Source organism: Meles meles, chromosome 10 (genome assembly GCF_922984935.1).
Source record: "Meles meles chromosome 10, mMelMel3.1 paternal haplotype, whole genome shotgun sequence".
NCBI lineage: Eukaryota > Metazoa > Chordata > Mammalia > Carnivora > Mustelidae > Meles > Meles meles.
In genome coordinates this window covers 27,707,740-27,720,832 of record NC_060075.1, presented here as the reverse complement: position 1 = coordinate 27,720,832, position 13,093 = coordinate 27,707,740, and the positions used below count along the sequence as shown (strand labels likewise).

At 40.3% G+C, this 13,093-nt stretch overlaps 1 protein-coding gene across 1 annotated transcript in view; it reads right to left on the bottom strand.

Moving 5' to 3' along the window:
• Positions 1 to 12,552, bottom strand: part of WASL (WASP like actin nucleation promoting factor) — a 70,511-nt gene extending 57,959 nt beyond the window's left edge. Inside the window, 1 exon segment of the mRNA XM_046020399.1 lies at positions 11,540 to 12,552. Within this exon segment, the coding sequence (XP_045876355.1) occupies positions 11,540 to 11,656 (117 nt within the window). The 5' untranslated portion in view covers positions 11,657 to 12,552.
• Positions 12,553 to 13,093: the final 541 nt, after the last annotated feature.

Here is a 13,093-nt window from a genome sequence, read left to right as displayed (position 1 = left end):
TGAGCAGGGAGTCTGCTTCTCCCTCCCTGCTCCCCCCACTCCAATCAGGATCTCTCTCTTTCAATAGTAAATAAAATCTTTTTAAAAATAAAAATTAAAAAATAAAATAACAGAAATCATGCAAAGCAGACAACAATGCAGAAATCAATAAAAGAAATTTTCAATATTTGGAGTTAAACATATTGCTAAATAATAGGATTTTAAAAGGTTTTGAGAAATTAATTTTTAAAAATTATTTATATGTTTGAAAGTGAGAGAGTGGGGGGAGAGAGAGAGCGTGCACACAAATGGTAGGAAGGGGCAGAGGGAGAGGGAGAAACAGACTCCCCAATGAGCAGGGAGCCCTACACAGGGCTCAATCCCAACCCTGGGAACATGACCTGAGCCAAAGGCAGATGCTTAAACAACTGAGGCACCCAGGTGCCCCAGGTCTTGAGAAATTTAAAAAATAATGTGGAGTTAAATGAAAATATAACGTACCAAAATTTGTGGCATGAAGCAAAAACAGCACTTGGAGAGAAATTTATAGCACTGAATGCACATAAAAGTTAAAAAAAAAAAAAGGGCAACAGTCACATCAAACCATTAAGGAGAGTGTTATATGAAGCCTAACTGTACTGGAGGCTTAGAGGGGTAAAAGAGTATTTTAACTTTTGATGCTGTATAGTGCATTGTGTATGTGTATGTTTTAAACAATGAGTGTAAGTGGACATTACTTTTATACTCTAAAATAACTTTAAATGGCTAATACATATGATAAGAAAATCATAAAACTACAGAATGAAATAAGAACTAAATAGTAAATAAAAGACTTGCTTTCCAATGGGAAGCCATAATATGTTAATTCTTCCTAACTTAATCTACAAATTCAATGCTATTCCAAATTAAAGCAAGTATTTTCTGGTGAGGGACAGAGATGGTAGGTAAGTCTTAAAAAAATACAAAGCATAGGCACATAAAAATAGCCAGAAGATACTGAAAAGGAGAGTAATGAGGGGCTTAATGATAATCAAACTTTACCATCATTATAAAGTTACATTCATTAAAATTTCTGTAACAAGCAAAGAAATAAATAAATAGAAGAGAATGCAAAAATACATGTAAGTACATCTGGAAATTTAGTAAATAATAAAGGCTGCATTTCAAATAGATGAAAGAAAAAATTGTTCAATAAATGGTATTGGGACAACTAGCCATTTATAAAAATATAAAGCTGGATTTCTTCTATACTAATTTTCCAAAGTCATTTCCAGAAAGATCGAAGATAAGATGTTCAAAATATAACCACAAAGGTAAGAAAATTGAGTAAATATTTTTGCAATTCTAAGCTAGGGCAGTATTAAAAGAAAGCTTGGAATAATAGAAAGATTATTATACCTAACTGTACAAAACTTCAAATCCCGTGCAATGAACAGTAACACCAAATATACTTCTGTCAAAAGATAAATGACAAATTGCCACCAAAAAAAAAAAAAAAAAACAACTGTAATATACATTAACAATCCCTAAAGAGTGCTTCAAATAACTAAGAAAAAAAAATCCAATAGAAAAACTGATCTAAAGACAAGAACAGGGGCGCCTGGGTGGCTCAGTGGTTTAAGCCGCTGCCTTCGGCTCAGGTCATGATCTCAGGGTCCTGGGATCGAGTCCCGCATCGGGCTCTCTGCTTGGCAGGGAGCCTGCTTCCCTCTCACTCTCTCTGCCTGCCTCTCTGCCTACTTGTGATCTCTCTCTGTCAAATAAATAAAAAAATAAAAAAAATAAAATAAAGACAAGAACAATTCACAGAAGTAGTATCAATAACTAGACATGAAGGGGCACCTGGGTGGCTCAGTGGGTTAAAGCCTCTGCCTTCAGCTCAGGTCATGATCTCAGGGTCCTGGGATCGAGCCCCGCATCCGGCTCTCTGCTCAACAGGGAGCCTGCTTCCCTTCCTCTCTCTGCCTGCCTCTCTGTCTACTTGTGATCTCTGTCTGTCAAATAAATAAATAAAATCTTAAAAAAAAACAAAAACTAGACATGAAAAAATATTTAACTTCACTAAAAACTACAAATCAAACACGGTTTTTTTTTTTTTTTGGCCAGTAAAACTGTCAAGATGGAAATGATTTTGAAATACTACTATTGATAAGAATGCATGGAGTTTAGAAACAACTGCTTTGGAAGATAATCCAGCAGTATGTATTAAAATATATATAAATATTTTATTTTACTTTATTTATTTGAAAGAGAGAGAATGAGAGAGAGAGAGAGAGAACAAGAAGGGGAGGGTCAGAGGGTGAATCAGAGGCTTCTCAGAGGCTGAGCAGGGAGCACGGATAGGGACTCCAGAACCATGACCTGAGCCAAAGGCAGTTGCTTAACCAACTGAGCCACCCTGGCGCCCAATACACTTTCTAAAGATTTTATTTATTCATTTGACAAGGAGAGAGCACAAGCAAGGGGAGCAGCAGGCAGAGAGAGAGGGAGAAGCAGGCTCCCCGCTGAGCAGGGAGCCTGATGTGGGACTGATCCCAGGACCCTGGCTGGGATCATAACCTGAGCTGAAGGCAGACGCTTAACCGACTGAGCCACCCAGGTATCCCTATAGTACTTTTTCTAAAGGCAAAAACTTGGAAAGCAAAAAATACCTAATGTCTAGGACTGAATTATGTCTCCTTAAGAGATATATTGGGGGCGCCTGGATGGCTCAGTGGATTGGGCCTCTGCCTTCGGCTCGGGTCATGATCTCAGGGTTCTGGGATCGAGTCCTGCATCGGGCTCTCTGCTCAGCAGTGAGCCTGCTTCCCCTCTCTCTCTGCCTACTTGTGATCTCTCTCTCTCCCTCTGTCAAAAAAATAAATAAAATCTTTAAAAAAAAAAAAAAGATATTTGAAGTTCTAACACCTGTATCTACAAATGGACCTTACTTTCAAAGTGCGACTTTGCAAACGTAACAACGTTAAAATGAGGTCATTAGGGCTGACATTAATCCAATGACTGGTGTCCTTGTAAGAGAAAACACAGACAGGTGGAGAACACCATGTGATTACATAGGTAGAGATTAGAGTCATGAATCTCTAAGCCAAGGAACATCAAGGATTTCCACCAATGCCAGAAGCTAGGAGAGAGAGGCATAAGACAAATTCTCTCAATGCCTCCAGAAGGGACCAACTCTGCTAACACCCTGATTTCTGACTGCTAGCCTCCAAAGTAAGCAAGAATAAATTTGCCTTTTAAGCTACCTAGTTTGTGATACTTCATTTTGGTAGCCCCAGAAAACTAATATACCTATCCATAGTTACAATAAGTTATAAGAAACTCACAAAACAGAGGATGTAGTAATAAAAACTATGCAACAGATATAAATGAAGATGGAAATATATGAAAGATATATTAATATAAGTGAAAAAATTAAGTTTCAGAACAGCATGTATAATACCATTTTTCAGATAAATTAAAGAGAACACCTTTCTCTCCCTCCAACTCCTCACTGAAATCCACCCTTCTCAAATACTGGCCAAGTCAAATATGAGTTAGACTACTTCCCTCTGTAATCCTGACCTGCACTGACACCTTCATAGACTGAATTCACTCCCAAGGCCTCAACACTGCAAAGGAATCCAAAAGCTCTACTCCTACAGTCTCTACTATCTAACATTACTATCAGGAGTTTCTGTTGTCATCTGGAATTCACACAGCCAACTAAATAATGCCATTTTTTTCTTCAAAATATTTTTATTACACAGCCATGGCATGGCAACTACATTTCATCTTCGCGAACCTGGACTGATGGGTAGTGGCTGCCTGTAGGGATATGCTAAGTATTCAGAGACCACATGTGGACATAGTAGGAAAAAAATGCTATGAATGATAGGTGGTGTCTGCCATGTGCACAAAGACCATGAATTTACTATACCTCATAACCCTTCTTTTGTTCCAGATGCTGCTATAATTCAGGTTTCTTAGCCAGGCTGGGTCAGCTGAGATAATGAATATGAGAATGTTTACTAAACTTTAAACCGTTACTGAATTATTTACATTATGAATGTAACTTCTAGTTTTCCCCATCTCTAGATCCTTCCAGCTTGATACTTTTTGAATCAAACATCTTTTTGACCTCTTACTACTTAAGAACTGAAGCTCAACATATAAATCTGAAGGTCAAGGTCATTCAAAATCTGGCCTCAATTTACCCTTCAAACTTATCATTCATTGTGTTCTCAAGCAAACACCATTCTAGCCAAGCCAGTCTATTTAATATTTCCTAATACTCTTGCAAATGTTGTAGTTCAAACTCACGTTATTTCCCTCAACTTGAACTGAGCTGCTTCCTTGTTCCTGACAATTTAAGGACATTTAAAGTCCTCACGTTCAAGCCCCACAATGATGCACCAAAGCCCATCGTAATCTAACTTTCCTCTTTATTATTTAAATCTTTAGTATGTGCTGGCTTGTAAAACGTATCTTTTTGTGCATGATTTCTGTCTTCCCCAGCTAAGGCATAAGGACTAAATCTTCCTTACTCCTTTCATGTATTCTAAGATACTGAGAGGATGTTATGTTCTCAGTAAGTCCTCGGTACTTGATCATGATGACATTTCATTAATAAAAACAGAGGAAATCATCTGGGTTTCTAACTAGCTTTATGAATTACATACAAACCAATCAATTCCTTTACTATAATGAAAACTTCTTAGGCATTTAAGGATCCTGTAATATTTTACGGCAACAGAAGTATTCATCACAGTGGAAGAACAGTATCACTCAAAATTTTTTATTCTGGAACCAAAGACATGATAAACAATTTCACCTCTATCTTAATAATTAAAAATACTAGATTTAGCTTCTCCAAATCTAATATAAAATTTAACTTTAAAATGAAACTTGAAAAACATTTCATTGTCCAAGGACTACTGTATGTTTAGCTTATGATAATTTTGATCACATATCATTTTTAATAGCATTTTATACTCCTAGGTATCTCTCATATTTCCCTTTTGCTTGAATTTATTTGGTGTTCAATGAGCACCCCTTTCACAAAGACAGATTTCTATAGTAATCTTGAGATCAAGTTAAAAATAAGTTTAAAAAATCACTATGGCAGAGGAACCAAGGGGCCAAGGAAACTGAGAAACCAAGGAAACTAACAGAAACCCATAGTAACTGAACTATTAAGTCACTACAAATCTTTCATTTGATTCCATTTTCTAAAGGTGGCTTTTCTAGATTTTTCTCTTCAATACTACTCTAAACACAATTATTTGGTCTCTTTAAAATGGGTCATAATTCGGGCGCCTGGGTGGCTCAGTGGGTTAAGCCGCTGCCTTCGGCTCAGGTCATGATCTCAGGGTCCTGGGATCGAGTCCCGCATCGGGCTCTCTGCTCGGCAGTGAGCCTGCTTCCCTCCCTCTCTCTCTGCCTGCCTCTCTGTCTACTTGTGATCTCTGTTAAATAAATAAATAAATAAATAAATAAAAATGGGTCATAATTCCTCCACAAAACATTAATTAACTCCAAAGTGAAACTAATGTTGTCTAATTAATTTCACTCTCCTATATTGATATTATAGTCATTAATCCTCCACTATTAAGAATGCTGATATAGATACGATAGACATAACAAATAAAAACAGGATATATTTCTTACGTGTATTTATGAAGAGTTAAATACACCAAATGTCTTCTAATTACTAATACATAACCACTTAAAAGTACTAGACTGTTCACATACACCACTAAGAGTTACAGTTACAGTTAACAATATATATTACAATGGACAAGAATGTATGAACTTGTTTTGCTTCCAAAACCTTTAGTGAAAGTGACCTCTATACTGGGTTCTATAAACTCCCAGACAGATCAACTTTCAATTAATAACCTCTATCTGCTCTTTTATGCCTCAACTTCGAATTAGTTTCTTTAAAATGACCAAGCCAAGCGTGCCTGGGTGGCTCAGTGGTTAACTGTCCACCTTCAGCTCAGGTCATGATCCCAGGGTCCTGGGACAGAGCCCTACATTGGGCTCCCTGCTCTCAGCAGGAAGCCTGTGTCTCCCTCTTCTGTTCCCCCTACTTGTGTTCCCTCTCTCGCTGTCTCTCTGTCAAAACATAAATAAAAATATTAAAAAATAGTAATAAAATAAGTAAATAATAAAAATAAAATAAAATAAAATGACCGGGTCAGTTCACTATAACTGTTCAATCTAACGCTTAAACAAAAACTTTTTTAAACTCTTCTTTACCTTCTTTCACATGCTTCTCCAAACAGCCAGAACACTTTAGAAATGGCAGGTACTCCAAGTGCTATACATACATTATAGCATTATTCTCTGAAATCCTTGAGTAAGCCCATTTTACAAATCTAGACATTAAGGTTCATATTGGCTAAGAAATTTGACAATAAGCTAAGAATTACAAGAAATAGGATTTATAACCCAAATCTGCTAGATTCTTCTAAATCTCCTCCTATACTTATAGTTTATCCCATATGACACACACTTTTATAATCACCTTTTCCCTCCATACTAGACAAGGCTGCCTTCTCTGCCTCGTATATTCCAAATCCCATAAATATTAACCCTCTTTTTCTTCCAATACTCAAGGCTAAATACATTCTCAGCCCTAACTTCCCACCAGTGCTGCCTTAATTCAGACCTTCATCAAAACAATGATCCCACTAGGTACCTCTGCCTATAAACCTATTTAAGAATTTAAAACAGAAACAAATTAACTGTTGGGACAGCTACTATTAACACCTGTATTCAGCATCTGACTTAAACCATTCTGTTTTGTTTTATTGTTTTTTTAAAAAAGATTTTATTTATTTATTTGACAGAGAGATCACAAGTAGGCAGAGAGGCAGGCAGAGAGAGAGAGGAGGAAGTGGGATCCCTGCCAAGCATAGAGTCCGATGTGGGCCTCGATCCCAGGACCCTGAGATCATGACCTGAGCCGAAGGCAGAGGCTTAACCCACTGAGCCACCCAGGCACCCAACCATTCTGTTCTAATAAAGGAAGATTTTAAGTCCAAATACAACCTGCATCAGTAATTAAAGACTTTAACAACCTGAGCAATGAGAAATACTAAATGAGCTCCTAAGGAATAAAAGAGTTAGCAAGTATAATTAATTAATAAGTGTTCAGTGATCTGTACACCAGATGTTATAAAAATTATAGAAAACTACATAGGCATAAGGTCTAATCTCCCAGAATTACATACGGGGTGAGAAAACAAACCAAAAAACTAACAAAAGAATATAAGCAAGTTAAAACAAGTACTGAGGAATCAAAAGAAATGAAGATTAAAGATGTTTAATAAAAATGGCTTCTTAAGTACCATTAAATCTTGAAATAAACCAGGTTAGCATGGCAGAAACAAGCAGCAGTCAATATTACTAACCTCAACCCATTTGGACCAAAGATGGTTGTAGAGAGCTAGTTTGAGGTTTTACTTTTCCCAATCCTGAATTTCTTTTTCAGGACTACATATATTAAACTTCACTTGGCAAGATGGCATATACTCTACACTAAGTAAGTTAAATGACAGTACAACAGAACTAACTACAAAATAAGACCTGACAGTCTTTTTTTTTTTTTTTACAGGTTTTATTTATTTATTAATAATATCTCGCACAGAGATAGTGTGAGAGCACAAATGGGGAGGAGAGGAACAGGAGGTCCCTGGCTGAGCACCGAGCCTGAGGTAGAGTCCATCCCAGGATCTGAGCAGAAGGCAGAGGCTTAACCGACTGAGCCAGCCAGGTACCCCAAGACCTGATAATCTTGATGGGTTTTTTTGATAATCTTGTTTTTTAACTCTTCTTAATTATTCTAAGAAAACACCCCAGCTAATGAATTGCATCAGAACTATTTAAGTAAAAGTACTTAATATACACTGACTTATTACATATAACTTTAAACCTCATCTTTCACAAAATCTATTTTTTAAAACTGTGGCAAAATAGATTTAAGATTCACCTCTTCCATTAAACCAATCACCAACCTGGAGTCTAATACAAGGCGTATTTCCACTTAGTTAAGTATGCATGTTTCTGCATAGTTTTTCTGCTGGTGGTTATACCTGACTTTAACCTAATTCTCTTCCCTCACCCACTAAATCTAAGTGGAATGAAATCCTACTAAAAGACTTTTTACTTGTCCTAGAATTCCCACTAGCAGTGCCTTAATTTAGGCCCTCATATCTCATGTACACTACTGTTAAATACTTACCTGATTTCCTTTGTCTCCACTCTTACAACCCTCAATCCACCTTCTATGGCACCTTCAACTTTCCTCCTAACTTTCTAACAGTCATACCTGATCTTGTGTACTAACCAGTGCAAAAGTTCATCAACTGTATCTCTCTCTTACATCTATGAAATACACACTGATACCTTATTAGAGACAGGCTATACTGAAACAAACAAGACAAAACAAAACAAAAAAAATCTTTTTTAAAATTTAAACTTAACTCACAAAATATACACCCAAGAGTAAAGGGAAACAAACATTTCAAATGTTTCAGGATTACCCTATCAGAAAACAGTAAATTTCATATATGTTAAAGTCTCCTGTTAAGCCTGTTAAAAATAGAAATGCCCAAGTTCCACCTCAGACTCACTGAATATTATCTAGGAATTCCAGCTAGCAATATTTGTAATCTCCACAATGTTTCTAATGCATACCTAAATTTGAGAACCAAGCAGAAATCCTCCTTGCTCCATAACAAACTACTAGTAGGCCTCCAACTTTTCAAGATGTTTCGTTTCCCTCATCAACCTGGGAGCATATACTAATCTTAAATAGTCAGGTATCACCCACCCTAAAAAACTTTAATCCATCCTCTTTTAAACTCCTAAACTTTTGCAAACAAAAACAAGAACAAAAAACCATCCATATATTTACATATGGTCCTCCTAATCCGCAAAATCATCCCATCAAGACAGTATCCCTATTTTAGAAATGAGAAAATCAATTCTACTACAGGAAGTTAAAAAAAAAAAAAAAAAAAAGAAACAAACAAACAAACAAGAACAAAACTTGTCCTAAGTGACCAAATGAGTTTGAACTCTGGTGTGCTGACTACAAGCCAAGGCATTCTGCATTGTGACATGCAGCATCTTACACATCCTTCTGAAGTACTGACTTACTCATCAGTTTACTTACTTGTTTCCCTTTTGAGACAGTGAAGCTCCTTGAGGGCAAGCATCTACCCTGATTTTGACCTCAACATTTGGTTACTCAATGTATATTTGTTGAGTCAAAGAAGGAATGCAGCTCCTCCAGAACTGGGACTATTACTACTTATGTTTCATTCCTTGAACTCTTAGATATGGCTCTGAATACACTTCTTCTTTAACAAATCTGGTCTGACTTGTAAACGTTATTGCTGATTTTTTTAAAAATGAGATAATCTATTTCACTATTATTTTAAACTAAAAAAAAAAACTGCACAGTCAGCAAAGAAGAAAAAAAGATCGTCCAAAAAATTAAATAGTCTTACTTTACTCAAGTAACTGGAGGCTTCAAATATTAAAAGTTAATCTTCACAATAATTTCATACCACTAGAGTGTGGTTTTAAATAACAAATTCAAAAGGTAAAGGTGATGAATAATAGATGACAAAGATATTGAGCACTGAATACTGATGGCTCATTCTGCAATCCACTTATGCTAACCAGAAAGCAAGACTATCTCAATGACAGTATTCTTTTGCATCTTTTTTTTGAAACCAGTAAACATCACAGGTAAGCACAGAGCAATTAGTCAGTGTACTCGTGTTTAAATGTAATGTCCTTCCTGCCTAAAGTTAATGTGTCTGGTATGTAAAACATAATACAACTACTTCCTTTCTGACACAGATTACACAGCAAATGAAAATAAACCAGTGAAATTTTAATTTTTTTTCATTTGCAGATAATGTAACATTTAAAGAGCTGGAGATTTTCCTAAACGAAAAATATACAAAAGTTAGTGCTGCTTTAACAATTGTATCAAGTTCTGATGGAAAAAAAAAGAAGTGATTAGTCCTTCTGCACCACTTTTTGAAATAAATCAATAACAAGTAAGAAAAAAACCTTCTAAAACAACATGATGTAGTGGAAAGTACAACAGACTAGGCATCAGGAGTCCTGGTTTTCTAGTTCTGGTTACATTACTAAACTGCTGTGTGACTTAGGGTTCACTGGCTCAGTTTTCTCATTTGTTTAAAAGCAGTGGGGGGGGGGGGGGGCTTGATTACCCTTAAAGTCGTTTCCCAAAATACTGATTTTAAACCAGTCTTCTTATTTCATTCTTCTAATCAGCAAAATATGAAACACATCTGAATTAAATGTAATGATTCAATCTCCAAGAGGATACAAAAGGTTGACTCCTATAAAGTTAACAATTAACCCATAAGGTAACTTTCCAGAAATTGTCTAATCTTAACTTCTTAAACAAGCAGACGCAGCCTAGCTTGACATATTTAACACGATCAAGAAAAGTTGTAAAATGGTACTGCTCTGTGGACATTTCAGTAGTGGTTTCCTGGGTCGCCTTGGCACATACTGTGCAGGTGCTAACACGCAAAGAGGGGAGAAAGGGGCCCAAACAGTGTTTGAACGAACTCAACCACAGTTCAACCCAGGCACCGCAGTAAGATGCAGCCTGACAAGGCCTACACCACAGAGCAGAACCTCCCCACCCCCAGAAGTGCCAGCAGCCAATGTAATGAATGCTTCCGTCAACAACACACATTCCCCTTCCCACAGCAGAACTGCTTGCTCCCAACCGGCCATCTGGGGTTGGAACAGGCCGCACAGCACCAACCTAAGAATCACTCTCGGGCCCCCAAAGGCCGAGAACTACTAGAGATTGCGGTTCCCCTGCGCATGGTTGTGGGGAGAGCAGCACCTCTTCCCACCAATGGGGGAAAAAAAATCAGTGGGGAGGAGAGCAGAAACCAGGCCTGAGCAAGATTGCTGGAAAAATAAACGCTGGTTCTCTGCAAATGGGGATCAGTAGCATTTCCTGCCCTCATTCTGAACCGATGCACTCTACTTCATTCCCTCCTGGGATCCTAAAGGGGGATCAAATACCCCAATCTGGTCCTCTTCATTCATATCTGGGCTTCATTCCTTGACCTACCCACTCCTGAACCTCAGCCATTGTGAAAGAAGGTACCCCCACATCAAGCAGTAGGAGGTGTAGTGAGGGCCAGTACAGAGGCCCGGTTTTTAAGCTCGAGCAGCTCGTGCAAGAATAAAATCCCCTTGTGGCCTGAGAGCAAAGTTTGAACCAGCAGCAAGGGTGCAGACCCGGGCCCGGCCAGGCAGGGTTCCAGGACAGGCCTGCGGAGGTGACACTTCCCTGCTCACGGGCAGCTTCGGGAGAGGTGTCCGGCAGCCCCGGCCCGCAGTGCCCGTACCCAGAGAGCCGGCTGGCTGGAGGCCTGGCCGGCAGCCGGACCCTCCCCGCGCCGCTCCCGCCTTCTTCCCCACTCCCACTTCCCGGCCCTTAAGCCCGGGCCCGTGAGGTAACGTCGGGGAGGGGATGGCGACGCGGGTCTCGGCCACTGACCACACATTTCTTGCCGAGGAAGGTGAAGAGAGACTCATTCTCCTGCGGGGTGAGCAGCAAGGACCCCACATTGGTAACCCTCCGCGGTGGCGGCGGCTGCTGCTGGCCGGAGCTCATGGTTTCGCTGGCGGGGTTGCGAGTCCAGGGCCGTCTCCGGCGAGTAGGCGAGCGCTCTTTCCCCTCTCGGTGACAGGGGTAGGAGGAGGGGAATCAGAGGCGCAGCATCTCGCAGCTCCTCGGGCGCGGGGAGGAGGAGGCCACGGGAAGGAGGAGCCAACGACGGGTCGCGCAGAGAAAGGGAAGCTCCCGGCTCCCGCCCGGCTAGGCTCCGGCCGGATGGCCGTTGTCTTCGTTCTCTGGCGACTGCGCTAAACTCCCAACTCCTCCTCCAAACCTTCTTCGGCGGCAGCAGCGGCGGCGGTGGCGGCCGCACAATCCAACATGGCAGCGGGGGCGGACGAGACCACAGGACGCAGGACGCGGGGGAGCGCGCCGGAAACGCGCGGCTGCGGGCCGGGCCCCTGAGGAGCCCCCCTCCACCCCACGCCGCGGCCGGCCTCGCCGCGCCGGCCCGACGCCCCGCCCCCTTCCGGCGGGGCGCGGGCTGCTAGGTGGGACGCGGAGCTGTGATCACGCGTACCGGTCCCGGCCTCTGGCCTCTCTTCTGGGGAGTTAGGGCCCGGCGGCAGCCGCCTGCACAAAAGAGCGGCCGCCCGCCCCTGGGCCGCGCACGCACACCTTGGCGAAGCGTCGGTGAAGACCCAGGTCCCCCTCCCCAGAATAGCTCTTATTTTGGGGGCGCGGCAGCCGGACGTTCACATCGCAGGTCAGAAAGATCTGGCATCTGGAGACGGAAGACTGCAAAGAGGGGACGCGCTCCCTGTGCTCCTCCTCGGTTTCGGTCAGAGCCGCAGGTGCCTGGGGTTTCTCAAACTTTGTCCAAACTTCAACAGTGGGAGTGGAGGAACAAACAGGCCTCTCCCAGTGTTGTGAAAGAGAGATCTTGCTGATGGATGTTAACAAAAACCAAACGCGCTTAAAAATAAATAAATAAATAAAAATTCTACCGCTTGCCTGAAGTGTTGCGTGGGATAAATGTATTTGGAACGTTTAAATTCAATTTCTCTTCTCTGACGTCCCCTGAACACATTTTTCCCTGTCTTGTGAATTGGAAAATATGCTTACCCCCCCCCATCTTTTTCTTACTCTCAAACCCCAAACACTCTTGTCTTTTTATCCAAAAGGAATGCGACCATTCGGGGATGTCACACAGGAAAATAGGTAGTCTGATTTAATCCTTAGAAGAAAATCTCAAGAATTTTTGTTAAATTTGTATGCCTCAGAATATTGATAGTTACTTAGGATAACGTTCTTTGTTCAGTAAATTAAATACTAAACAAATATTGTTAAACGAGGTTTTGCACTTACCGAAACGTAAAGAATAGCCCTGCAGCAATAAGTATCTGACTTACCCGCTTTTTTTTTTTACGATTTTATTTATTCATTTGAGAAAGAGATACCGGGGAGAGAGAGAAAATGATCAGGGGGAGAGGG